The sequence below is a fragment of the Talpa occidentalis genome, unplaced genomic scaffold (assembly GCF_014898055.3).
Source record: "Talpa occidentalis isolate TD23 unplaced genomic scaffold, MPIMG_talOcc4v2.1 talOcc4.17, whole genome shotgun sequence".
Classification (NCBI taxonomy): domain Eukaryota; kingdom Metazoa; phylum Chordata; class Mammalia; order Eulipotyphla; family Talpidae; genus Talpa; species Talpa occidentalis.
The window spans coordinates 25,149,738-25,176,966 of NW_023601754.1; the positions used below are offsets into that span (position 1 = coordinate 25,149,738).

Genomic DNA, 27,229 nt, shown 5'->3' on the forward strand with positions numbered 1-27,229 from the left:
ACTCACGGCCGCTGCTGGCTGGCTCGCTCGTGCGCTCTCCGCGCCACAGGCACCTGCTCGCCGGGCGCTCTGCGCGCACTCCTCGCCCGCACACTGCAGCCTCCCGGCGACGCCGCCGCCACCCGGCCTCGTCCCCGGCCCGGCACCGAGCTCCGCCCTTCTCCCCGGCCCCCGGCGCCCACCCACCCAACATGGCCTGGGCCTGGGACAAAGAGAGGTGCATCTCTTTGCCCAAACCGGGGTAAGGAGTTGCGGGCAGGGGGCTGCGGAGAGGGCCGCGGGACACGCGGGGCGCAGGGGCGCGCGGCCGTCTCGGGCGGTGGAGACCGGGGCGAAGCCGGGGAGAGTTCAGGTGGGAGGACCCCCAGCCAAAGCCGGGGCGGGGCGGGGCTGCGCTCCAGCGGGAGAGACCGCGGGCCCCCCCCCTACCGGGCGACCCCGGCGGGGGAGGGGGGCGCGCTCCGGGGGCGGGGGCGGTGCCGGCGGTGGAAGGGGAGGGGAGGGCGGGGGAATGCAGCGGTGCGGGCGGCTCGGAGCCCAGCCGCTGACCGCCCCCTCCCTCTCCCCTTCCCCGCCACCCTTTCTCCGCGCCTCGCTCCGGCTCGGGGTCCGCCACACCGGACCCTCCGTGCCCGCGCTGCGCCGGGTCCACCGCCAGGTCTGCGCGCCGCGGCTGAGCGCCCACTCGCCCTGCGGAGAGCGCCGCGGAGGGACCGGCGGGGGCGGCGGCGGGAGAGCTCGGGGGGAGCCGGAGGAGGTGGCAGTCGGGAGCCGAACCGGAGGAGCCCGGGAGGCAGCGCGCTCGGCGCCGCGGAGCTCACTCCCTTGCCCGGGGATGGGTCCCTGCGCGGCCCAGCCCCTGCCCGGCCCGCCCGGCCAGGACTGAGCTGAGGCTCCCCGCCGTCCTGTGAACTGCCGGGTACCGCGAGGCGCGGACCGAGCGCCGGCCGCCCCCCGGCGGGACCCAGTCTTCTGCGCACCCCGCGCAGCGCCCCCAGCCGGAGCCGCGCCGGGCAGGCCGGCGAGGGAGCGGGGCTGATTGGCGGCCGCCGGCGGCCGGGGGAGGGGGCGCCGCGCGGGGCCATGGCTGGCTCGGAGGCGTCTTAGCCGGAGCCCCAGCCGGAGCCGAGCCCGAGCCGTCGCCACCAACGCCTCTCCGCGCCCGGGCCCCCGCCGCCGCGCCCCCCGCGGGAGATGGAACAGCGGAACCGGCTCGGCGCCCTCGGATACCTGCCGCCGCTGCTGCTGCACGCCCTGCTGCTCTGCGTGGCCGACGGTGAGCGCGGGAACTTTGCTGCCGCGGGGGCTCGGGGGTGCTCGCCGGGGCCGCCAGAGTCAGCGCGCCCGAGTCGCTGCGGAGGAGCAGGAGTAAGCGCAGGGGAAGGCTCCACCGTCTCCAGGAATCCCGGCGCGCAGCCCGGGCCCGAAGGGTAGGGGGAGAACCGTGGAGGGTCGCCGCCACGGCGGTGCCCGCGCCCGGGGTCATTTGAAGCCGGGCCCGGGTTTCAGCCGAGGATGGGCTTGCGGGGCGCGGGAGTTGGCGCGCCCCAGCCCGGCTCTGTTGGTGCGGCGGGGCGCCGCGGGGAGAAGCGTGAGCCGCCCCTGCTGCCCCACCCGATCCGGAGGGAAGCAGCCAGCAGCCTTAGCCGTCCCTACTGCGGCCTGGCAGCTGCCAGACCGAACTTTGCTAGCGCCCCTCGCCTTGCGCCACGGGGCAGCCTGGGGGTGGGAAGCCCAAGGCCAGCAAAGCCAGGGACTGACCGTCGCGCCTGGGGTTGCCCTAGGCCCCCGCCCCGCAGCTGGTCACGCCTCTCTCTCCCCCGCCCCCAGCTACATTTACCGAAGTCCCCAAAGATGTGACAGTAAGGGAGGGAGACGACATCGAAATGCCCTGCGCGTTCCGGGCGAGCGGAGCCACCTCTTATTCGCTGGAGATTCAGTGGTGGTACCTCAAGGAGCCGCCCCGGGAGCTGCTGCACGAGCTGGCGCTCAGCGTGCCAGGCGCCCGGAGCAAGGTAACCGTTCCCTGATGCAGAGCTGGTGCTCAGGGGCTCAGGCCCTGGCTGCTGGGGTAACCCGGGCAAGGCAGGCTGACCACGCAGGGCGCCGCCCTGTGGCCCAGCCCATCTCCTACCCTCTCCATCCCCCCAGCATCTTCAACAACAGTTCTTACCTGATAATTCATTCCCCTCTCCCAAAACCTCCCAAGCTCCACCTCTGGCCCCTAAAAATGCCACGCCCTATCTAGTTCACCCTTTCCTGCTTGCTGGCTGCAGGCCCAGAGTCTAATGGGTGCTGGGTGATGAAGGGAGACCACTTGGTCTGGCCAAACTTTCCCTGCCCTCTGCCACCCCAGAGCACGGGGCCAAAGAGCTGAGCTCCTGGGGGCGGGGTTCCAGAGGTGGACAGAGCACCTTGTACAGAAAAGCAGGCAGGTCACCTCCAGCCCCCACAGGGTCAAAAAGAAAGCATCCCTCTGGTTGCAGACTGCCACCCACTGTCCATCTGCCTCTTAACCCACACTCTTACACACACTCTCCACACACGCCTACCTGCCTTCGCTCCCCAGGGTCCCACCTAGAGTTACTGCTCACACCTCCCATTGGGTCCTGGCCAGATACACCAGCCCCTACATCCAGCTTTGCACAGGCTTTACACAAACAAGGCATGGAAGGAGAATGTTCTGAGAGAGGAAATGGGTCTTCCTCGCCATCTCATCTGCTGGCAGTCCAGCTCTCCCTCTTTGGCCGCACGTGTGCTAGGGCAGCCCCTCCTGGGCCAGGCACCTTGCTAGCTCCAAACCCTGCTTCCTTCAGGGTAAAACTCCTAAAAATCCTGTTGTTGTTCTTGGTCTCCGCTGCTGCTCTGTCGTCAATAGTTCCGAATCCCAGCCTGCCAGCGAAGGGTCCCCTTGCTGGAGGCAGATCTGAGCTCTGGGAGCCTGAAGGCCAAGAGCCTAATGTTTCTCTCTCCCTCTTTGCATTTTAGGTAACAAATAAGGATGCAACTAAAATCAGCGTAAGTGTGGAGCCCAGCGCGGGCCGCGGGAGACCCCTTCTGGCAGCTTTGAGCCCCACAGCTTCCTCCCTTTTAGAAAGGCTCCTCGGCTGAGCCATGAGGCCCTGAACGCAGCGTTGCGTTGTTGGCTGTTCGGCGTGTCTAGGCGCCCTCTGTCGCCAGTAGCCGGATTGGGTTCTCCTTTGTGTAAATCAAGGGTCCCAGACCCGAGTCTTCTTCCTATGCTCCATGCTCACCTGAAACACTCTGGGTAGGGACGTCGCTTCCCAGCGCCCAGGCCTGCGCTCTGTTGGTATTTCCCCAGGCAACTTGAGCAAGCTGCCCCTCTGCCTGGGGTGCCATCGGTGACCAGGCTTGTGGGGCCAATCCTGCCCACGCACACCGGGTGCCCACTTCCTCCTCCCTACCCCGAGTTTTGGCTGCAGGTGGGAGTGTTGGGTATTACAGGCTGGGGCTGGGGGGCAACGTTCTTGCCTGACTGCCAAGGGCTGGGGTGGTGGAGTTTGTAATTCAGAGAGGACTTTTGCCCAGACTTTCCTAGCTGGAGTACGGACTACTAGGACCTCCTCTGGGCTTGGTTCAGAAGTAAGGGTTGCTAGGGTGCTTGGCCAAGACCCCAAAGCAGTCTCTTCGGTGTCTCCTCCATGGTACAAGGAAGGGGTGCTTGACCAGGAGCTTCCAGCTGTGAATGGAAAAGCAGGTTCTTAGTAGAAAGGCAGGTAATAAGTAGCAGGGGTCAGGGAGCCTGGCAGCAGCCTGAACTAGCTTGCCACCTTGGGAAGGCCGCGGGTTGGTTGTGGGGGACTGAGGCAGCCCATGAACAGGCCTATATGTGTGTACTCTAATGAGGACACCATCCAAGCCCTCCAGGATCTACAACAGAGGAAGAACCTTGGTGCAGTAGCAGCTCTGTACTTCCTCAAGGCTGTGCCCCAGCTGACACGCCTGAGGCGTGTAGTCTGAGCAATGAGAGGTGCAGGAGGGAGGAAGGAGAGAGGTCTGCACCCTGAAGGGAAAGCTGTGAAGATGCCAAGAGTAGGTTTGTGTGGGCCAGAGGATGCAGCCTGAGGCATTCAGTTAAGATGACAGGAAACTGGGGCCAGCGCAATGGGAAAGGAAAGCTGAACTGGGATGATGGGTAAACCTGGATGGAGAGTTTTGGGGGTGCAATGACGGACAGGCATCCCCGTCCCAGCCTCTGACCCAGGCCCACTCTCTTGCAGACGGTCCGGGTCCAGGGCAATGACATCTCCCACCGGCTGCGGCTGTCAGCGGTGCGGAGACAGGACGAGGGCGTGTATGAGTGCCGCGTGTCGGACTACAGCGACGACGACACGCAGGAGCACAAGGCCCAGGCGCTGCTGCGTGTGCTTTCGCGCTTTGCGCCGCCCAACATGCAGGCCGCGGAGGCCGTGTCCCACATTCAGAGCAGCGGCCCGCGTCGCCACGGCCCAGCCAACGCTGCCAACGCCAACAACGTGGGTGCCACCGGCGCTGCGGGCCGTGCCACCTCTGAGCCCGGCCGGGCAGACAAGAGCCCGCCTCCCGGGAGCCCTCCAGCCGCCGTCCCTGGTCCCGGAGTCCCCGAGGCTGCCGCGGCCTCCGTGGCCCACGCAGCCAGCACCACTGTCGCAGCCATGGCCGCTGCTTCATCGGCATCGCCGCCGTCAGGCCAGGCGGTCCTTCTGCGCCAGAGGCACGGCTCAGGTAAGGGCAGACCAGGGGCGTCGGTGCCAGGGCTGCGGAAGGGCCGCCTCCACTGGGGTTATTTGCGGGTGCAGGGTCCTTGCTCCTTAACTGGCGCCCAGGGCATGGCGCATTTTTGGAGCCTGGTTTCAGCGTCTTCTGGTCTTTACTGTTGACCTCTTGTAGCTTTCATGACGTGCATTTATGAATGTGGAGGCGACCTTGCCAGTGTCCTCCAGACATAGCATGGTATACATGGCATGTGGGAAGCCCTCTGGAGTCTGGACCTCTGGCCCCTGGGGCTGTGTCTGAAAGAGATGGGCCTGCTTTTCAGCTACAGTCTTTGGTGCACAGACAGTGGGGTACTAGCATCCATTTGAGTGGCAGGTGGTGGTTAGCACTCAGGAAGTGGACATCTGGGTGTGCTTGCCTACAGTGACTGTTGTCTAAGCCATTGGTGGTCTGGCCGTGTAGCCTCAGCTCTTTCTGTATGTCCAGGATGGTCTTAAGCATGGGCTCTGCTATAAATCACTGCTCTGGTTCTCTTTGTGCCTTTGTGAGGTGTGGGGGTGTGGGATTGAAGGTGGAGCCCTCCCATGCTTAGGAGGGAATCCAGAAGTGAAGGCCTGCTTTCCTAAGTAAATCCTTGCTTTCCTAAGAAGACTGAAGGAGGCAAAAGGGGAATAAGAGAGCAGAGGGTAAGGAAAATGGACTGACAACCAGAGCAGGCAACTCTGGGGTAAGAGGGACTACTTTGAAGTCAAGGGATTTGATGAGGGTAGGTTTGCTGTTCATGTCTATACCCTCTCCCAAGGCACCCCCTCCCACTTCCTTTGCTTACTCAAAGATGGGCCTCTGTGTGTGATTTAAGATGTGTCTCACCCTCTCTGAATCCCTCCCTCAAAGAGCATCTCTGCTGTTCTTGCAGCACTGGGCTCTGGTATAGTTGCATTTAAATCTGCCCAGTGGGATGGAGCACCAAGTCACCCCCTACTGTTATAGTTGTCAAAGAGCCATCCACCTGCCACCAGCTTGTGGGTTTGTCAAGGATGCAGGTTTCTGAGCTTCCTGAGCTATCCTGCTAAGCCCTGGAGACAGGCATTCTGGCCTTCCTTCCTGCCAGGATGCCTTCCACAGCAGTTCGGTTATTTTGTTCATTTCCACTTCTGCAGGGGCCTCCTCCCTGCAGCTTAGGCAGCTGATTGTATATGGAGACCTTCACACAGGGGCCCACAAGATTTCCTCCCAGGTTCTAGGAAAAGGTGGGTCAGCTGGAACCTATGGATGGCCACTTCCCAAACAGCCCCAAAATCCCTTACCTTATTTAGAACCTTCTATCCCCCATATCAGTTTAGGACAACATTAGCTGTTGTGACAAATAAACCCCAAAGACCAATGACTTAACACAATTCCAAGATATTCTTCCCAGTTCACATCAAGCCCTGCAGTGGTGTGTGGTGGCTCTGTTCCATGTAGTCATTCAGATACTCAGGCTGACAGAGACATTAACATCTTCAACACGTGGTCCCAGTGTCACTCTGGACATTGACACATATGCAACAGACAAGGGAAAAAGGAGTGGGAGCAGCCAGTTTCAATCCTGTTTCCTGAGAGAACAGTTCTAACGTTCAAAGGCATATGTTGCATGTGCATTTAGTATGGTCCTAAGTATGTATCTTTCTTAAAAGATTGAAAAATAATCATGCACAACGATTTGGGAGGGCTTGATTCTCTCTGAGAAAAATGTGGTGTTCAGAATGGCCAGACAGGTTTTGAAGGGCCAGACGTAGGAATGGTAAATATCCCCTCCACCCTCAACCTTAGCCAGAACATAGTCCAACAGAGGTGCAAAGCAGGCTGGAAAATGTAGCCTCAGCTTAACAGCTGCTTTCCACCTTCGTCTATTCACCAGCGAAACGGCAGGTGAATCTTTGCAGGAGTTAGCTATTTCTGCCTAGCACACAGTAGGTATGATAGAAAAGTGCTTATTGGCTTGAAGAGTGATTGACTAGTTGATGCTGGTTAGTTAAGAAATGATCCTTCTGCCCTTGCGCCCCTGAGGGCAACGTGCGTCACAGGTCTGGGAAAATGCCATAGCCCATGAGTAGGAGGCCAAGCAGAGGATCTAGAAGCCAGAGCCCAAATACGAGTTGTGTCTCCAGAAGTTGCTGGGCATGTGGCTTTAGGCAAGTGTCTTAACATCTCTCAATGTACTTCTTCATCTGCAAAACAGTAATTAATCCCTGACCTCAGAGGGAGTTCTTTGTGGAAGTTGCTGTATAATGTTCACTATTATCTCCATGGCCAGTAGCTTCTCTGGACAGAGAAGAAAGCGTGAAGGAGGTAAAGATGAGTTATTAGCAGTTGGAGACCAAACTATGGAGGGCCCTGAATGCCAAGGGGAGTCATTAAAAGTTTTGGTCAAGGAAGCACCATGTGAAAGAGATATCTGAGAGGGAACTTGGTAGTGTTCTCAAGAAATGTTAATGAGCAAGGTCACTAGTTCATTCCTGCTTGAATCTGCAGCCCCTGGCCAGAAGCTGACCTTCTCAGCCAACAGAGGCTGATCTGACTATGCTGACACTATCTGTGCTGGCCACAAGAGGGCGCCAGCACAGCATCTGTGTATGGTGGCACTGACAATGCCCTTCTCTCTGGAAATCTCGAACTTTCCCGGTCTGCTCAGTTCTGACAGCAAAGAGCCCAGGGCCTCCTAGCAGGTGGGCCTTAGGCAAACAGCCACAGAGCAACATATTAATGCCCAGATAGCTCAAGGCAGCATCCCAGGTTGGGGGCTCCTCTGTCTTCCCTGGAGTGGGAGGTAGTGTTCATTTCCGTGCAGAAAGCACAGCTTCCAGCAGGGCTGACAGGGCAGTGCCACGAGGATTGGGGTGTGGTGGCCCCTAAGGTCTCTCACCCCAAAACCCTTGCCCAACTCCTGAACAGGCCAGGAACCATGAGACACATCTCAGAAAGAACCCCAAATTTGGGCCTCCCCTGGTGGCGCAGCGGTTGAGCCCTGGGTTGCGAAGCTGCCCGCAGCCTCTGCAGCGCAGGTTCCATCCCTGGCCGGCGAGGGTCCCACATGGCGCGTAGACCTCTCCTGCCGCCCGCTGCTCCCCTCAGCAGTGTACTTCTTCGTCAGTCTGCCTGATCTGCTCCCCGCTCTGGCTCTGGTGAATTCTCTCACCCTCCCACGCTTCTGACTGTACCCAGTGCTTGTATAAATAAATAAATAAATATTTTTTAAAAAAGAACCCCAAATTTCTTTCCAGCTCCCATTTGGAAGGCCAGGAAGGTGGGCCTCCATTGGAAAACCAGAAAGCCCATGTCCTCAGCTCTGCAGGTGAAGCCCCTCAGGGGACCCTCGGCTGTGGAGCCCTCTGTGTCCACTGGACCTGGAGACGTGGGTTAGGTGACCTCTAATCTGCCTCTAAGTGTACCCAAGGAGGGAACTGTGCCTTCTTAATGGACACTTCTCACCCCACCCCCCAAGGCCCTCAGACTGTGGCCTGTCGAAGGGGTGAGCTGCAGACCCTGTTTTGTGGGACAGGTGTTAAGAACATTTCTGAGGGGCTGTGCTGAAGAGCAGTGCCCAGAGTTCTGTCACAGCCCCGGCCGGATGGGGAGCTGGCGGCAGGTAGCACAGACGCAGCCTCCCCAGCTCACAGTTCTCCAAAGCTCAGAGGGAGGGGACAGGAAGGATGTGGTTAACGTGGTTGACAGACAGGTCAGGGTGCTGGCAGAAGCATGGTCGCAAAGCAGGGTCAGTAGAGAATATTTTGAAAGGTGTGAACAGGCTAAGGATAGTCCCAGAGCCAGTGCAGCAGGAACCGCTAGCACCCCTGGCCTAAATGTGCAGGGGGAGGGGGTGGAAGGGGGGAGCAATTAGTAGAATCTGGAGAGGCTGGCTGGCTGGGCAGGAGTCGTGGGCTTGGTAGAGGGATGCAGCCCACCCAGAGGCCTAGCAGGAGACTCGCCTCCTTATGCCCTCCAGTCTTACATCAGAGCTGCCCTTTGGCCAAACCCTCCCAGTCACTAAGGGCAGAGGCTTCTGGGTGATGCAGCCACTGGAGAATCCATGGATTCAGTGGAGAAAAGTTGGCCGGAGGGGGCCGGGGAGCGAGTAACCCACCCTCAGAGGAGGGGAGATGGAGTCCAGGACAAACCCAGAGCTGAGTTTGTAATAAGGAGGTCCTCTCCCAGGCCTGGGTCGAGGGGACACACTGGCCGTTTCAAATTGGCAACTTCAGGGATACTCCCAGCCCGTCTCCCTGACAGCCACCATTAGGAGATTGCATCTGGAAGAAGCTCAGAAGTCCCAGACTGTGCTGTGGTGCTCTGGTTCTTAACAAGCTGTTTTGGTGAATGCCAGAAAAGGGATAGGGGGGGACTCATTCGAATCTTCCTCTAGCTACTACATAGACAGGCCAGAAAGTCCTTCCTATGCCCCATATGTACCCAAAGCAGCCAAATACATATTTGCACTAAAAGTTTATGTGCAAAAACTCATTCATTTCACGTCTCATTTGTCAAGAGACATTTTGATATTTGTGCTTAAAAATAACACGGGCTGGATTAGCACAGCAGAGCCAGCGCAGGAGCGGGGCCCTTCTTAGCCACGCTCAGAAATCTGGCTCCTAATTAATCTGAACACTGACCTATTTTTCATGAACAGTTTGTTGCTGGTTGCAGTTTCTAGAAAAAAAATAAGAGAGAAAACAAAATGGAATATCTTCCAGACAAACGCACCTAACCAGGAAAGGCACCGCAGTGAAGCCAAGAGCAGCCTCAAAAGAGTACAGTTCACAACTGAATGTCTTGTATGTTGGCAAGAGGTTCCCTTCTTCAGGGACCTTGGGCTCAGATCCGTAGTGTGTGAACCTCTAATTAGCCTCGGGGCTCCCGCTCTGAGGAGAGGTGCCCTGGCCCCTACAGAGAGCCGGCTGGATGTGGCAAACTGCTGCCTGATGCCCACACGAAGAACCGACTCTCAACATTTCAATTAATAATGAGAGAAAGACAGCCAAGGCCATGGATGTGACAGCTTTACAGAGGCTGTTACTGCTGGGAGCCATCAAGGGGAGCATCCTTGGGTGTCGCCATGGCAACTGTAAACTATGACTACAGGGGGCTATGGACAAGGTGAAGGCATTCACTCCAGTCCTGACTGGTACCCCTGGTGGGGGGCTGAGGGACACAGCTGGTGGAAACGGTGCCTCCGTGAGGGGAGAACCCCCAGGCAGGGGGAGAGTTTCCAACCAGGTGGACAGGGCCAGGCGGCAGTCACCCTGCCTGCCCGTCCGCCCAGACCCTTGAGGACCCAAAAACCTTTTGTCCTAAATAAATAATCCACTCTGTCCTCGAGCTGTGATGTGACGTGAGAACTACAATTAAGGAGAAAATAAATCTGGCAAAAGCTGTCCCAGAAAAGAGAGGGCGAGGCTTTCTGAGCATCCTGAAAGAAAAAATTAAAGGATTTCATAAAGGAAGTAGCTGAGCTTCACAGCTGGCAAGAGACGCCTGCACCATCCTGACAGCAGCGAACATGTGTGATTATCGGCTGCACAGCATCCTCTCCCCCATCAGCCAGTCACATGCTTGCCACGAGCAGGAACCAGTGATGGAGGCCATGGCCCAGCTCAGGGGCAACGGGACACTGTGGAGTCCAGGACAGAGCCTGCCATCTGTCTTAGCAGCAGTCCCAAGGAGGGACAGCCCTCATCCATCTGAGACAATCAGAAGAGGCTTCCTGTAGGTGGCGTGATTTCAGGCCTGAAAGAAGCACCTGGGTTGATGTCCTCCTGCTTAGGTCAGTCTTGGGGAAGCTTGGGAGGCCTCCCCTTCTCTCCCCACCATGGTTTCCATGAATTGAGAAAGTCACACCAAATGGAATGACCTTTGTCCACTCAGTGGTCAGACAACTCACTGTGCAGCCATTTTCTCTGCATCAGGGAGACCCCAAATTAAGGGTAAATCAACCGCATTGTGGATTATAATAATGATAAATAATGTCACCGTTTACTGAGCACATACTATGTGCCATGCTCACAGGCTGCCTTCTCTGCAGTTCACTGGAACTCCTCCTGCCTCATTTCATCAAACAGTCTTCTCCCCCGAGCAGAGCCCTCCCCCCAGCGTGGGTCACTGCCCCCCAAGGGAAACACAGAGAGCCAGCCTTTCTAAATGTCACCAGGGCCAAACCCACCAAGGCGCTGCTCATTAAATATGCCAGGTGCACATCCTTAAAGCTCTGAATATTAAGGATTCCCCGAGCGTCCATGGGGATAAACGAGGTCAAGTACTTTTGTAGTACGATATTGATTAATTCTGCCCCTGTGTATGGTGGCAGAGCCTTGGCTGTGGTCTAAACCCTGAGCTTTGTGGGAGATGCCAGCATGGTTTTAAGATACCTTTGCTGCACAGAAAAAAAAAAAAAAAAACAAGTATCATTTTATTCCCCCATGCTCTGCTGGCTGTTACCAGGCATCTCTTGGAAACTCATATCCAAAGCAGTGCAAAGCTTCGCTGGTCTTATGTAAGGGCTGCAGGAAAGTTTAAGATTATAAGCAAACAGGCCCAGCTTCTGTAACTCTCGATGCCTGCCTGTCCTTCATGAAGGCTGACAAGACTCCTTCCTTGGGGTGGGGCTTGTGGAGAAATTAGCCTGCTTGTCGTACCCTGGTGCTCTCAGGGAAGGTAGCTATAAATACCAAGATGGATTACCCAATTTGGCCTCCTCTGGGTTGGGTTTAGCTGCTGTTGAGCAGCCCACGGTGGCAGCTGCGGGAACTGGGGGACCCTCACCAGCGGCTGGAGCGTGCCCTCTGCAAGACGCCCCTGGAGAGGCAGGCCTGGGCAAGCCTTATCCCTGAGTCCATCACCTGAGGGAAGGCTGTGTCTGGAAATCATTGGCTGTTCCCTGAAATATTAAAGCCTCTTTGGATTGGCGTCTGGTTGTTATAGTTCAAGGGCAGTGTTTTGGGGTCCTGGGGTTTGTACAAATGAGAGCCAAAGTGGACATTCCAGCAGCTTTGCCCCACCTACCCATCACCCTCGTCCATGAGCCCTGCTCTGTCCAGCTCAGAAGTGACCCCCTTCATGTCTGTGAAGGTCACTTGTAAACAGGGTGGCACCTGTGTGCACCCAAATGGGAACCAACACCAGCTGAAGGGGGGTGGGAGAAGACCTCGGCAACAGAGGCCATCCCTCTCGGGAGCGGCCCATCGTCGGGGGAGAGGGGGTGTGACAAAGCACATACTCCTGAGAGGCTGAGAGCAGCTCAGGGGGAAGTCATGCTCACCACCTTTTCCACCCACTTCTTCCTGCTGCCATTTCAAATGTCCCTTACTCCTCAGCTAGCTGGCTCATAGGCAATCCAGGGGTTTTTGGTCAACAAATTCCCCCTATTTCTGGGCCTTCCAGAACTTCAACCACCCAGAAACACAGTGTGTGCCACAAGCTTCTTCCTTTTGATAAGCACCGCACTGCCCATGCTCATGGGTCCAACTGCTTGGATTCACACCCTGACCCATCAGTTCTTGCTCTCTGGGGCAAGTCCCCTCACATGTTATGGTCTGGATGGCACCAGTACCCATGCCAGAGGGTGAGCGGCGGGGTCAGAGCAATCAGGAAAACTGAGCTTGCACAGGCTGGCAACTTTAGTCAACGTTATCCTCTAGAATGGTGTCAGTTGTCCAGGGTCATTCGTGAGACCCCTGGCAGGACACGATGCTCTGACCTCAGATGTCACTCTGAGAAATTTCCTATGGTTCTCATGGAGCTAACGGTGATGGAAGGAAGCTGATGGAGCTTCAGAACAGAAAGTGCCATCAGATTGCAAATGGCTCGGTGATTGCTATTTTCGTCCTTTCTCTCTCCCTGCCATTTCGACAGGGGAGGGTAAGAAATAAGGATGATGCCACGTCCTCATCCTTGCCTGCTTGAGGCTAATTTCCATGAGTCAGGAGCTCCTTGGTGAGCAAGGACAAGTTCATTATGGCTTCTCATGTTCCACCAGCAAATTAAACCACCACATTTGTTCACCTGCCTATGGGCTGGCTGTGCCCCCTCGGTTCTTCCTGGCCTTGCTTTGTGGCTGGACTGGCTGCCTCGGTGGAGAGGCTATTGTGGTGGAAGAAGACAAGGCTCCCTGGCAGCTGGGAAACTGACGTCAGAGCAGAGGCTTGTATTTGCAGCCTCAGAGCAGGCATCTCCGCAGGAGAAGGGGACAGAAGGGACAGAACCCTCAGTAACAGTCAAGTGGCCAAAGAGCCTTAGGGCAGGTCTGGCCTGGAGAGGAGCAGCCTGGGGTCTCCCTCACAGAAATCAGCTGCTGGTGCAGTGACGCCCGTGCCCCCCAGGGATGGGCCTGTGAAGCAATGGGGCCCCGGGAGGCTACACCTGCAGGCCCACACTCCCTCCCCGCAGTTTTTTAAAAGATTTATTTATTTATGCATACAAGAAGTGGGATACAGGCCAGAGGTGTGGGGGATGAGAGGATTCACCAGAGACGGAATGGGGAACAGAACAGGCAGACTGACTGAAACACACTGCTGAGGGGAGCAGCGGGCGAGACAGGAGAGGTCTGCTGTGCCATGTGGGTAGCTCCCTGGCCGGGGATCGAACTCGTGCTACAGTGGTTGCCAACAGTTTCATAGAGCTGCATCTTAACACCTTGCGCCACCAGGGAGGCCCCACCCCTCCCTGCATTTTGCTTTTGTGTTCAAACCCTGCCAGAGGCCCTCACCATGGCTCATTGATGACACAGGGCAGCCAGTGCAGAGAAGAGAGCATGAAGAAGGGGCTGCCTTCAAGCCCAGAGATCCTTTCTGCCAACCCTGCCTTTCCAGGCCCCTCGTGAGCCTGCCTCCCACCCAGCACAGAGAGCCCACCACAGGCCCGCCGGGAAGGAAGACTGCTCACCTTTAATGCAATCTCCAAAGACAGAGAGGCCCTCCCTCTGCTCACCCTTGGCCCCCTGCCCATCAGCTCTTCTAGGGAGGAAGTCGCAGCTTTCTCTAAGCCAGGGAATCTCAGTTGCAATGTCAGTCTCTTTATAGCGACTTTCATTACAATTGATTCTCATACAAATGTCATTTGGCCCAAGAGAAGGTTCTTTAATAAGCCTGGGGGAGGGAGGGCTGACATCACACCATGGCTCAGTCTGAGCTGGTGCGGGGTTCCTGGCCAGCTGATCTGGTCGAATCAGGCCCCGGGCGGAGGACAGCCCAGAGCCTCAGCCCACCCAGCCCCTGCCTCAGGAAGGAGCTTACGGTCCAGCCCAGGCTACCGGACCAAGCCAAGGCTCCCTGAGAACAGACTAGGCTCTCAGCTGGGGCACCCGAGGGGCTCAGAAAAGGTGGACCAGGACGGGCTGACATTTGGGGATCACATCATGGAAGGGAGGAAGGCCTCCCAGGCCCTGCCGACAAAGGGGTCTCATCTGTCCTAGCACCCAGGAGTGCCCCCACTGAGGTCTCAGGGCCCCAGTTCCTTCCATGCCCTGGGTCAGTGCCAGGCTGAGGACCCCATCCAGACTGATGCATGCTGCTTTCTCGTGGGCATGACCCACCACCGCGTGTTCAGGGGCCTGGCACCCATGCATTTGATGAATGTCCCTTGAGCATCTTTTATGGGCAGGGACTGTGCAGGCACTGGGGGCACCATGTGATCAGGCTGATCAGATCCTGGGAGTCTGACCAAGGGAGACAAGCATGGATCAAATAGTCTCACGGCAAGCAGGAGCTCACAGCCATGGTCGGCAGCCCTGGAGAAGCCCCTGGGCTGCGCAAACTCAGAATAAGGGCTGTGGGCCCTGCAGTAGTGACACTTGATAATTAAGAGTTGACTTGGTAAAGAGGGAGGGAGGACCTCCCAGGGAGAGGGGAGAACGTGTGTGAAGACCCAGTGGCAGCAGGGGCAGGGATCTGGCTGAAAGTTGCTGTGGCTGGGCCAGAGAGAATAAGAAGGGAGATGGGGGAAACTAAGCCAAGAGGAGTTCAGAGCCAGCCCTCATCCGGCCTTATGATAGGAATGGGAGCTTTGGCTTTGCCCTGTGGGCGCAGGGTGCCAAGCGGGTAGGTAGCAGGACATGATACTTAGGAAAATGTAGCATATGCCCTGGCTACAGTCTGGGGACCCATGGGTGGGGGGCAGCATGGATGTGGGGAGACCACCTTAGAGGTCGTGATCCACCCAAGAGAGGTTTGGCTGGCTGGGTAGGGTAGTCGGGTAAAAAATGAGTAGCTGAGAGGAGCGCATGTGGGGTGCAAGTAGAGCCTGCCAGGTCGAATGGGTTGGGGCAGCAGGTGTACCTAGCATTGGCCTTTTCCACACCTGAACACACACATTCAGTGCGTGTTGTCTGGGAGGAGGCTGCAGGGAGAAAGGTCCAGGTTGATGACGGGGCACAGGCTGACCAGGCCAGAATTGCACCCCAGTGCACTCTCTGCCTGTGGTCCCAGGCCCCAGGCAGAAGGCAGCTCAACTGGCCACAGCCAGTTCCCAGCCTGCCTGCTGCTCTGCTTACCCCTCCATATCCGCCTTCGGGTGGCACCGGGCACCAGGGCCGGGATTGCCCTCTGCTGGACACCGGGCTCTGCTGGATGCAGATGCCACTGGGCTAGGCTTGAGGGTTATGGTCCATGTGCAAGTAAATGAGATATATATTTTTCAAGCATTTAAAAAATCAAATCTCTAGGTAGGTAAATGAATAACTGTATTCACATTAAAGACTAATGTAACAAAAAATACACAAGGCAATAATTCATAATGCATTCTATTCTACAGAGTCATATTTTAATGCGTGACATATCCTGGGCAGCTCCTCTGTGCTAATTTTATTTAATGAGCACATGTTATAGAATTTTCAGAGCACTATCCCTGGGCAATTAAAATGTGTTAACCTTTTCGGTTAAATCATGTTTCTAAAGAAAAGTCCTCAGTGTGAAACAGAGAGAAATATCCAGGCGTCGTCAAGGCAGGTCTGCAGGAAAGGAAGACCCTGCTTCGGGCTGACCGCACTGGCTCTGGGCCATGGGGCCCCGCCCCACCCCACCTTGGCCCCTGGTCGGTCTTCGGCTACACTCAACTCCGCCTGGCAGAGCCTGGGCCCACTCACTGAGCAGCTTTCATTAAGTAGGCATTAATTGAGTGCCTACTGTTTGCTTGAGCCAGGGGATCTGGGGCACAAGCTGCATTAAGTGACTGCATTAAAGGCTATGGTGGGGACAGAGGGGACTTAAAGGGGATTAGGCCACCCCAAGAGGGGCAGGGTCCTCTCACTTGAAGCCATCCCCATCTGTGTGATGGCCACACAGCCCCCTGCCCACAAGGCCATGAGTTTTAGATCCAGAAGGGGTCCTGGAAAGCCTCAGAACCCTAGGCTTGTGCACCCCAGCTTCAACCAGCAATTCTGCTTCTACTGCTGGGAATATTGGGGGTCCATGCAGCTATCAGCTTGATAAAGGGTTTCTACAACTTTGAAAGATTTAAAAACCACTAATATAGTCCAAATATTTATAGATGTATATTCATATATATAAATACACAACATGTACTAAAGTGTGCGTGCCAATTTGAAGTGGCTTATAAAGAAGTGTATGCCGTAAGAGGAGAAAAATTTCTAAATGAAGAAACTGAATAAGGGAAAGTGAAGGACAATGTGAAATTAGACAAAGAGTTGTGTGCAGTTTTGGGTTGTTGAAAGGTTGTGGCTGTGAGGGGCTGGCCTCCTGCCCTAGCTGGTACCCAACATGCCACGTGGGTCCCTGGCAATATCCGGTGCGCCATGACTGCTTAAACTAGCAAGGAGCATCTAAGAAAGACTTCATCGTTCCTCAACAAATTGTGGGCATTTCAGGGCACAAGCTGGGTCTGGGTTAAGGGGTGCTTGCCATCAGGGTGTACATGCATCATGGCCACCCTCACACAGCACAGAAGAAACACAAGTTGCTCTGGAGCCCATGAGGCCTGGTCTGAGGGACCCCTGGGATGGGGAGGTGGCAGCTGGGTGAAAGAGCAGAGACTGGGGGAGCAGTGCGGGGGTGAGGGGCAGGGCTCAGGTGAGGAACCAGACCTGCAAGCTGGACGAGGCCCCACTGGGCCTTGGGAGATGTGATATGTGCTCTGCTTGTGACCTGGGCACTCTGGCCTCTGACTGAGGTGTCTGGGGCTGTTAGGAGAGGGAAGCCAGGCAGGACGGTTGTTGCCTCTGCCACTGAGAGCTGATGTGGTGAGAGGTTTGAAGGCCCAAGACAGGTTGGGGGCAATGAAGGCGCCAGAAACAGCCTGATTAAGAGCTGTCTTGGAGGTCACCTTTGGGGCCACCTGGCCAGGCAGGTGGGGGCTCTGGGCAGCCACAGGTGATAGGGCGAGGGGTCTAGTAGCATGAGTGAAGGGCTGGGAATAGGAAAGCATGGTCACACTGGCCTCCATGCAGAAGCCAAGTTTTCCTGGAGCTTGGAGGCACCTGACATAATGTGGACTGTCTGTGGGCAGGGGCAGGAGCAGCTTCCAGCAGACTGAGGAGCGGGAGAAACTCTCCTACTGCCTGGCAGCTGTGCAACCTTAGACAAGTCACTTAACCTCTCTGGGCCTCACCTGGAAAGAGGAAAGTGGCTCCTTCTCCTTAGGTCAGTCAAAAACCCAACTCTTCATGCTGAATAAAACCAAGCAGACAGATGGCGTTTATTGCAAGGCTTTCGAAGGCTATGGAAGCAGTGAGTTCTGAGATGTTCACAGACTAAGGGATTTTGTGGGGTAAACTGGGAAGTTGACTTCTCTAGCTGAATGGATGCCTAGTGGTCTTCCTCACTTGGATCAGAGAAGCAGAGTCGGGGAACAAAGAGAAAGTGAACAGACTTGGCATTTTGAGTGTTGACTGGTGCCTTTTGTGGATTTATCAAGAGCTGGAAATTCCTGTAAGGTGAAGTGAGGTTTTCTTTGTGCACCTGTGTGTACGGCTCTTTGTCTCTGACATAATTGACTCATTTTAGTTTGGTTCTACAGGCCAGTGAGAGAGAAAAGGAGAGAATTCTCTTGGCACAGAGAACCTCATTCCTGTTAGCTCCTGTAGTCTTAAAGCCTGGGGTGTCCCCATGAGGACCAGACCCATCACTGAGGGAGGCCCCCCATCCTGCCTAGAGCACCCCCATGCATGCTGTGGTCAGGGTTGCCCCTGGCCCTGACGATGCCAGGGAAAAAACTGTTTACCATTTTCATTAAGTAACATTAAAGGATCATGTGGGGCAAGATCTCATTTCAAAAGAAGTAGGAAACTGGAAAGGAGCTAGCAACAACATTGGCCACATTAAAAAGCCATTATGACTATTAAAATACAGGGGGAAAAAAAAATCTCATCCTCACAGTCTCTCCACTGGAAGCAGCCTGAAGCTGGAGCAAGCCGAGGCCTCGGGAAGGCCAGCTTCTGCTTTCTATCCTGAGAGGCTGTGTATGTGGCTGTTAGGTGTGAGGACAGAGGCCCAGCTGTCTGGATTCCAGCCACAGGCTGCCCTATCTTGGAGTGGCCTTGGAGGGGCCGCCTGACTTGGCAAATAAAAACATAGGACACCCAGTTAAATTTGAATTTTTAGATAAACAGCCATAGCGTTTTAGTGTAAGTATATCCCTTTGCAACATTTGGGATATACTTGTACGTAAAATTATCTGTTGCTACTCTGAAATTTAAACTTAACTGAGCTTCCTGTATTTTATCTGGCCATCCTAGGCATCCCTTGGGCAAGACACTTCTCCCTGGTTCTCAGTTTCCCCATCTATGAATCCTACACTTGGGGGGATTAGATACTCCCTGGTAGTCTAGTGGTTAAGATTCAGCACTCCTCACTCTCCCCCACACAGCTAGAAGTGTTGAATTTAGTGCAACACTCCTGCAGCAATGCCCAGCCCTGGTAAGTGCTGGCCAGCTTTGCCTTTATCCTAAAGGCACTTGGCTGTGTCTACTTGAGCTGAGATGGGTTTTCTCCTTGCTGTTGTCATCAGCTCCAGCACCAGATCACCATTCCCAGCTGTGGGTGGGGCCACATGTAGTAAGAAAGAAGGGGATGGTCGGGACAGGGACAAGGGCCACATGAACAGCACAGATGTTTGTGCTAAACCCTCTGTACCTGGGTGCTCAGGGAGGGCTTCCTGGAGGAGGCTGCATTTGCTCCAGTCCAGGACAAATCACACCTAGACAAAGGAGCAGGAGGAGTTAGTTGTTCTGTAGGATCTCCTCCAGGGAGAGGTGGACCAGAGTGCAGGGCTGGGGGCAGGGGAACAGCAAGGGTGAGGTTTTGGGGAAGAATTATGGAGAAGCTCCAACCATGGCCTAAGACAGAGGTGCTTTCTCCTGTGGGCAGAAGGGACCCATCAAAGGTTGTCCACCATAGTGGGAGTTCTCAGGTGCAGGGAGAGGGGGAGCATGGGTGGCAGTAGAGGCAGGGAAACACTCTAGGAGGTTGCAGTAGCACTGGGCACAGCAGCAGTCTGGACGCTGCTGAAGCAGGGAGAGAGGACGCAGCAGCAGATGGTTACAATGCTGGGTGACGCCCACCGCTACCTGCCCACGCGTGCGCCCCAGGGAGCATATGGGTTTCTCCCACTGCCCACATGCTGGAGCTGTTGTGCGGGCATCACCCCAGGTGGACATTGTCAACTGCAGGAAGTCAGCTTGTCTTCAGGCCTGGAGCCAGCTGCCCAGGGCTGGGGAGGACGGGCAGCCTGGCAAGGTCAGCACAGGGCACCACGGCTCATCCACTTGCTCGCACCTCCACACCCCACACCCAAATTTTCTTTCAAATATCTTTTTCCTTTAAAACCCAACTGCATTGGTTGCTCCCAGCTACCAGCACGCATTAATTTTATGGCAGAAATTAAATCTATCCAATTCTGTTAGAGCTCGATTATTCCTCACTGACTCCCTTTGAATAAATATCCATGAAGAGGCTTTAATTAAAACATCAACAAGGGAAGCAGCCTCGTTGCAAAGTGGCATCTTCCCTCTCAGCTGTGGCCGGGCCTCCTGGCCTGCCCAGCGCAGCGTCCAGGGACGGGCGGAACCTGGGCAGTGCTCATGGCCATCTGGAAAGGGCCTCATCAGAGCCAGGGCCCCGTCCTCACAGCAGCCTTGGGACAAAGGTGGGAGCGAGCAGGCCTGGCACCTGGGCCACAGGTTACAGATTCAGACATCAGAGGCTGCTTGGAGGCTGGAGATGAGGGAGGCAGGCTGGACAGAGGGTGGCCAGCTGCGCAAGAGGCCAGGAGGTGCCTGCAGGGCACCGGGCTGCGGCTCAAGAGGTTGCAATAGTGGAAATTCCTGCTGACAAGAGCAGTCAGCTGGTCAAGTCCTTGGTGGAAAAGTAGGCCCAAGGGTGGCTGGGTATCGGGCCTTCCCAAGAGACACCCAAACCTGAGCTTCTCTGGAAAAGTATCCCAATTTTTACACACTGGGTTATAATTTATAATTTTTAAGACTGTGTGCACCAGTCCAGGCAGAGACAGCCTTCAGACAGCTACAGGGTACCTTTCCAAGGCCCTGCACTCTGTAGATGTCTTGTCCCCTGTGAGGCAGGCATGGAGAAGGCAGGGAAATGGTGAAGGGAGAGAGGGCCAGTCTCAGGGGTGCCGCCACTCTGCCCAGGTTGCTCCCAGTGCTTCTGGCCCACCTGGTGCCACCCTCAGGAAAGGGGGTGGTGGTTGACCGTGACCAGGATGGTTCCATGGGCCCTCTTTACTGGACACCACCAGTCCCTGTGAGCCCAGAGTGAAGCCCCATGCTCCCTGGTCCCAAGAAGTTCCCAGAGGGGCTCCCTCTTTGATGGAGCTTGACTGTTTGCCGTGTGCACAGCGAGGCCCAGACCAATTGGGCAGTGCTGGAAGGCCTCTGTCCACATGGCTAACTGGTGTCCGAGTAACGGCTTCACTTAGACGCGACCCTTTTCTTTCACTCTCAGATGGCAGCAATGGGGCTAGAACCGAAGGTCAGGGGTCCCCGCCCGGCTCGCTAACCTCCCTAGTCAAGAAGCACTTATTCACAAGACGTGTTATAACAGCACAAGATGCAGAGCAGGTGCCAGCAGGTTGAGAGAGAGCAGGGCCTGTGCTCTAGACCATCAAGTCCTCTGGAGGATGCACTGTGAGCTGCTCTGTCCACGGGGCTGGACCCCATCTCCCCCAGCTGCGGTGCTGGGCGCCCCCTGTGGGCCGCAGCCTCAACCTCAGAGCCCACATGTGGCCCTCGCTCTCCACCCCGCAGCAAGAACCAGCCCTGCCTGCCTTTTGCTTGTGTGTAGAGCCAGGCCTCAAATGTGCCTGAATTTTACTGACTTTGTTCAAGCTTGAAATAGATTTTAGTTTTTAAACTATAGCCAAAAAAGAAAAGAAAGAAACAGCAACCCCAGACTCTGAGGGGCACTGTTGGCAAACTCCCGCCCTGGACCTGCCCCTCAGCTGTGGTACCTGGGCTGCCAGCAGCAGTGACCAACCAGTCCCAGGTTCCTCAGCCCACAAGGAGCAGGGGCCATGGCTCCCTCCAGCCTGGGGGAGCACCCACGATGCTGGGAGGGCAGGTAGGGCAGGCGGCCGAGCTGTCCCCGCTGTCTACTGAGGAGTGACAGGGAGGGAGTGCTCCTCTTAGTGCCCCCATGCCTGTGGGCGTCCAGACCTGCGTGGGGTGACAGCTGCCACCCCAGCATCACCCCAGGAATCTGACTCAAGATCTTGGCCTCCGGCCAGTGTGGGCAGCATCCCAGAGGACTGCTAAGGGAAGCTGCTTCCTGTCCTTTCCTCAGGCTTTGAATGACCTCTGTTTCCATGTTGTTTTCTGACCGGGCCTTTGGAATTCTGCCTCTGAGGGTAAATGGAAAAGAGCAATTTCTGGGGCTTCCCTAGTAGCCTGGGGGTTAAGACTCAGCGCTGTCAACACAATGGCCTGAGTTTGTTCCCCGGCTAGGGTGCTGACCCACAGGGCACAGCAGACCTCTCCTGCCGCGCCAGCTGCTCCCCTCAGCAGTGTGTTTCAGTCAGTCTGCCTGTTCTGCTCCCCACTCTGTCTCTGGTGAATCCTCTCACACCCACCCTCACTCTTCTGGCCTACACCTCAGTTCTTCTATGCATAAATAAATAAATCTTAAAAAAAAAAAAAAAAAAAGGGCAATTTCTGCACCAGAAACCACTTGGGCTGGCGCCGTGGGTGTGCCCACTGGGGCCTGGATGCGCCACTGGTTCTCTGAAGGTCTCTTTTAAATGGCTCCAGGCTGCACCTTATCCCACTCACCATATAAATGATAAAAGTTAATATTCACACAGCCAGAGCAGCTTTGATCTCTTTAAGACTGATTAACAAAATGGTGATACTTGTTTAATACAAAGAATGAATCAACTGCTATTCTGTCAGAGGGCTTCCCTCACTCTCAGGCAGCCTGAATTTCCAGCTTAATCATGACTAATAAAGTCCTGCGTGTTGGTGCTATTCCTGGCGCTCCTTCAGAAGGAGGAAACAGATAAAGAGACCATTAGCTTCCAATCAACAGAGCAGCCTCCGTGTCCCTGCAACGCAGATGTCTGCAGGCCACTTAACAGAAGTGGCTAGGCTGAAGATAGGACCTCTGTCCCCTGCTGTGGAGGGTCAAGGAGAGCCCCAGACAGCAGTGGGTGTTCCTGGCCCCTCCAGGAAACAGTGAGTCTGGGGTTGGAGCTACAGTGTTGAGGGTGCCAGCAGCCAAGTGCAAGACAATTGTCAGCCTCCCTCCAAGGAGAACTCCTGGGGAGAGGTGACCTGGGCTGAGGCTCCTGACTTTGAGCCCACTCTGGCATGAAAACCCTCCTCCTCCAAGACCAGTCAGTCCTCCTTGGGGATTCCTGGGGAAACTGAATGAGCCTTTGATAGGGGGAGTAATATAGCAAGAAGCTCCAAAATCTAGGCTCTTCTTTCACCGAAAATCCAAGGATGTATGTCTGTCTTAAAACAAATTGCAGGAGAGATGTTTATCCTGCCTGTTCTCCCTTGGAAAATGTCCTCTTAAGTAAGGACAACCCCCCAAATTCATTCTCCTCCAGCACTTTTCAGAAAAGTTGCCATGAGCTCCTCATTATTTTTTAAGCTCATTAACAATTAGTTCCCATCTCCAGTGGATGAACTCATGGGAATTCCATGTGTGTGTGTATTTTTTAATTGTTATTTTTCAGTGTATATATTTTTTAAATATTTATATGTTCTCCTTTTTTGTAACACCTATTGACATTTGACTCTGTTTGAGGCTCTTTTGTTTATGTGATTGTTGTCCATTAGCTTTTGTTTTGTAGCAAACGACCCTGACACTTAGTGGCTTTGCTGTGACACAAGAACTGACTTAGCTCCTGATTCTGTGGTGGGTCGGGCAGCTCTTCTTCCATCTCTGGTGGGCTCACTCATGGCATCCCTTCCAGCCCCCGGTGTCCCCCCACAGCCTCACCCACAGGCATCAGCCTCCAGCTCCTCCAGGCCACTGTCTCTTCAGCTGGAGGCCGGTTATGTGGAGGGGCCTCAGCTGGGGCAGCTCTGGGCTCTTACCTGCGCTGGATTGGCCCCACCCTTCTCACATGTCAATGGGTCCCGGGAGCAAGGGATAAAGTAAAAGCCTGTGTACACAAGCACTTTGCCAGCCTTTGCTGGCTTTATCAGTGATCGTCTTCACTGCAAGCCTGTGGCCTGGGTGGGAGGACACTCATAGGTGTGGATGCTAGGGGATACATGGGGGAACAAGGGGACCTGTTCCCCCATTTTATGAAGCATGACGTAGGGCCCCCATTTTATGAAGCATGACGTAAGGCCAAGAGAGGTAAAGGGTCCCACCCAGGGTCGCACAGTAAGTTCACAAGACTAGGCCAGGAAGCTGTCCTTGGCCAGCCAAACCCTGGCCGCCTCTGCAGACGGCCACCAGCAGACACCGCAGTCCCTGGTGTCCCCCGCTCCTCCCTCACCCCAGACAATGGCCTCTAGGAACCACCACAACAGCCCTGCAGCCCCTGCTGCTCCTCCCCCACCCCCAATACAGTCTGCAGTGAGACTGGTTATCTCAATCCAGGGTCTTTTGAAAGTCTTGTGCAATTTTAACGTGAGTAGGTGAGAGTAGAGTAGTGGGAGACCATTGGGCAGCATTAGGAGGCAAATTAGAACTTGTCCTCACGTCTCCTATGCCACAGTCACCTCCCTGGCTGCCAGCAGTTTGCTGTGCCCCTGTCCCCCTCCAGGGTCTGGAGTCTACTGCACACATACATCAGTTTGAAACACCCCACAGAGTTGTTTCTGCATCACCTGCAGTTGCCCAAGTGTCACCATTTTCAGGGCCAGAAAGGTCAGAGCCAGGAGATCTGCAAGTCCTGGGCAGTCTGGCCACCAGGGCACATGTGCCGGGAGCAGCGCTGCCCACCATGTCCCTCTGCCCCCGTGCACCTAGGCCTGTGAATTCCGCCCAGGCTCCTGGCCGTCCAGCTCTTCCAACTTGTCTGTCACCACGTCTACTCTGAGCCTTCCAGGGACGTGTGACAACAAGGAACAGCAAGAAGAACCCCCGCCTGTGCAGTGACCACTGGGCCAGTGACAAGCAGCCAGGAGGAGGGTCGACTTGGCCATGCAGGAAGGGCCTGGAGCACTCACTCTGAAAAACCATGTCTGGCGGGGATGGTGGGCACATCTGGATTTGCCCTTCCTTGAGCTGCTCAGCAGGGCCCAGCGTTGTGCTCAGAAATGATTAACGGAAGATGAGATGCACACAGTGGGCGGCCTTACCCCCTTGGATTCAGATGTGTGGACACAGCCCTTGTTTCCCAAAATGACCAGATGGAATCTGGGTCACTCAAGATGGAATGGTCCCTGGTCCGTTTGTGTGGCCTCCGCCTTTTACAGGGGGCAGGCCTGGAAGTCAACTCTGAGACACAGGAACTCGTCACCAGAGCAGGGTGATGTGGGGCCTGGAAATGCCCTGGAAGGACGCTCTGACAGCTCTTCCTCCGGGAGGGCAGGGAGTCCCAAGTTCTGCCATCCCAGCCTTGCCAGGAGAGTCACAGACCCGGCCAGCCTGGCAGTGACTCCTGCAGCTCACCACGTTCTGTGGTGGTGGACATAGCTCAGTGCCATCCACTTGGCACGGGGAAGGGCCCCCTGCTTATCTCCTCTCAGGCGTGGAGCTGCAACCCAGCTGGCTGGCTGGGTGGGGAGGAGAGGCTCCCGCCAAGGCAGGAGAGCAGGGAGCAGCTAGAAACCTCTCCTAATACAGACCACCTCTGTGGGAGTTAGCAGTGACATCCTAAGGATCAGGCAGCCCCTCAGGTGTGTGAGGCACTTCTGCACTGACCTCTCTTGTAGGCTCAGAAGCAGCCTGGGGTTCATGGCTGCACCTTCCCCCACTTGCACAGGAGACTTCCTGCACATGAAGACCCTGTTGACAGAGGACGGGGGGAGGGGGAGGCAGGGTGGAGGCACAGGTGTGCAGTGGTCGGTCGACCTGGGGCCCAAGTTACTGGAGCAATGTAAAAGCAAGGGGGAAAGGTGACCTCCTACCAGAATAGTGCTAGGGTCACTCCTTGGGTGCCCTAACCCACCTACCTCCACCATCCAGTGATTTCTGAGCTGCAGCCCGAAGTGCTGACCGTTTGTGGAATGCTGAGGGGTGCGACTCAGGCAGGGCTCAGAGGAGAGGAGACTTGTGGAATTGTTTGTAATCATGAAATCTTCCTAGAGGAGGGGGAAGCTGGGCCTCAAATGTGGAGGGCACTTTGTAGCATTATATGGGGTGAGTGGGGAGGGTGCATATTATCTTTTTTTTAAAGATTTATTTATGCACACAAGAGCTGGGGTACAGGCCAGAGATGTGGGGGGTGAGGGGATTCACCAGAGACAGAGCGGGGAACAGAACAGGCAGACTGACTGAAATACACTGTGAGGGGAGCAGCAGGGGAGACAGGAGAGGTCTGCTGCGCCATGTGGGTAGCTCCCTGGCCAGGCTGGAGATGGAACTCCTGCTGCAGAGGCTGCGGATTGCTTCACAGTGTGGTGCTTAACCCATTGCTCCACGTGGGAGGCCCCATATTATCTTTTCACTGGACTAAAGGTATGGCTTGTTAGAACTGTATATAACCTAGCATGCCCCCATCAGGCCTGGGCACCACAGCGGGCCCCAAAGCACGTGGCTGGTAAATATTGTAACAAACAGGAGCAAATGCTTGAGCGTTGCACGGAGCAGCCCTGCGCTCTGGCCCCGGCTGAGGTCCGAGGCCCAGGCGGGTGGGCACTCCCTGGTCAGCCCCGGGGTCCCCTGAATCAGACTAACAATGCGGTTCTCTGGTCTGCAGGCACCGGGCCCAGCTCCGCCACAGACCCACTCCTCTCCCTGCTCCTGTTAGCTCTGCATAAGTTCCTTCGCCTGCTGCTGGGGCACTGACACTCGCGGCCAGCCCGAGCACTCGCAGCCCGCGCCGCCGGACCTCGCCGCTGGACCTGGGTGAAGACGTGGCGGATGGACACAGACTGGAAAAAGCATGACAAAGTCCACATGGAAAATTTAAAAAATCATATTTTTGGGGAAGTTACACAAATGTAGAACACCTAAAGTAATGCATCTAGTTTCCAAATAAGATGGAGTCTGGACCGTGCAGTCGCATGGAATCACCCGATTTCTCTACTTTGATGTATTTTTCTTTCCTAAACTTTTCCTCCAAGTCTTCATTTTGCACGAACTGTTGAGCAGTTATCTCTAGGATCTCATGTAAAAACGCTGGGTCAAAGCCTTTCTGACAAAGCAAAATATTTTTAGCAGATTATTGTGTTTAGGATTTTTATTTCCTTTTTCGTTTGGGGGGGGGCTCTCTTTTTTTTAATTAAAGTAAATTATTTCTTTTGAGACATTTTGATTAAAAAAGATACATCTTATCAATTAAAATCCACTGTCAATAATATTTATTTTTAAATAAAGCTTGGAAACAAGGTCAGATACTTGTTTATAAACTGTATTGTATATTGCTGAATAACAGTTGAATAAAAAACAACTTTGAAATAACCTTTCTACAGGCATGTATGATGTTAAGCCTCAGTGCCTGGCACAGCCTGACCTCCCGTTCTCTGGTGCCAGCTGCACCCTCTGCTGAATACAGCCCAGGCGGGAGGATTCAGGGCACCTGGCAGAGGTCATGCTGAGCAGACAGGAGCGCTGGCCCAGCCCCACACGGTGAAAGGGGTCTCACCCAGTTAGGAGCCAGAGGAGCCCCCAACCTTGGACTGCTGGGAAGAGATGTGGTATAACCCAAGGGCCACCTATGCCTTGTGGTTTAAACTCACTGTACGGCACCCACTCGGGTTCTTACACCAGGTGTGTTCACAGTTACTGGATTCACCACTGGTTTGGGAAGGAGATTCGAGAAGACAAGCATTCCACACTTTGTTCACGCACAGAGATTGTGGTGAGTCTCAGAAATGCATGCGTTTGGGCAGGTCCTAAAGAAAGAGACATGCCTCGGGGGCCCTCATTCTTCATTTCATGACAGGACGTAT

The 27,229-nt window shown here is 55.3% G+C and overlaps 1 protein-coding gene across 3 annotated transcripts; it reads left to right on the forward strand.

Annotated features, from left to right (window-relative positions):
* VSTM2B (V-set and transmembrane domain containing 2B) lies at positions 1-26,738 on the forward strand. Of its 3 annotated transcripts, XM_037518123.1 has the most exons (5): positions 590-1,276; positions 1,831-2,015; positions 2,989-3,018; positions 4,242-4,725; positions 26,035-26,738. In XM_037518123.1, the coding sequence occupies exons 1-5, from the start codon at positions 1,195-1,197 to the stop codon at positions 26,121-26,123; spliced, it is 870 nt and encodes a 289-aa protein (XP_037374020.1). In that variant the 5' UTR covers positions 590-1,194; the 3' UTR covers positions 26,124-26,738. The 3 variants fall into 3 exon arrangements, with proteins under 3 accessions (XP_037374022.1, XP_037374020.1, XP_037374021.1); XM_037518125.2 differs by lacking the exons at positions 590-1,276; positions 2,989-3,018 and adding an exon at positions 1-241; XM_037518124.1 differs by lacking the exon at positions 2,989-3,018.
* Positions 26,739-27,229: the final 491 nt, after the last annotated feature.

Excerpts from the sequence above, each read along its gene's own strand:
- VSTM2B (XM_037518123.1), top strand. The coding sequence starts at position 1,195 with ATGGAACAGCGGAACCGGCTCGGCGCCCTCGGATACCTGCCGCCGCTG. Across the intron at positions 2,016-2,988 it reads TGCCAGGCGCCCGGAGCAAG|GTAACAAATAAGGATGCAAC; the intron begins GTAACCGTTCCC and ends TTTGCATTTTAG. Across the intron at positions 4,726-26,034 it reads GCGCCAGAGGCACGGCTCAG|GCACCGGGCCCAGCTCCGCC; the intron begins GTAAGGGCAGAC and ends TCTGGTCTGCAG.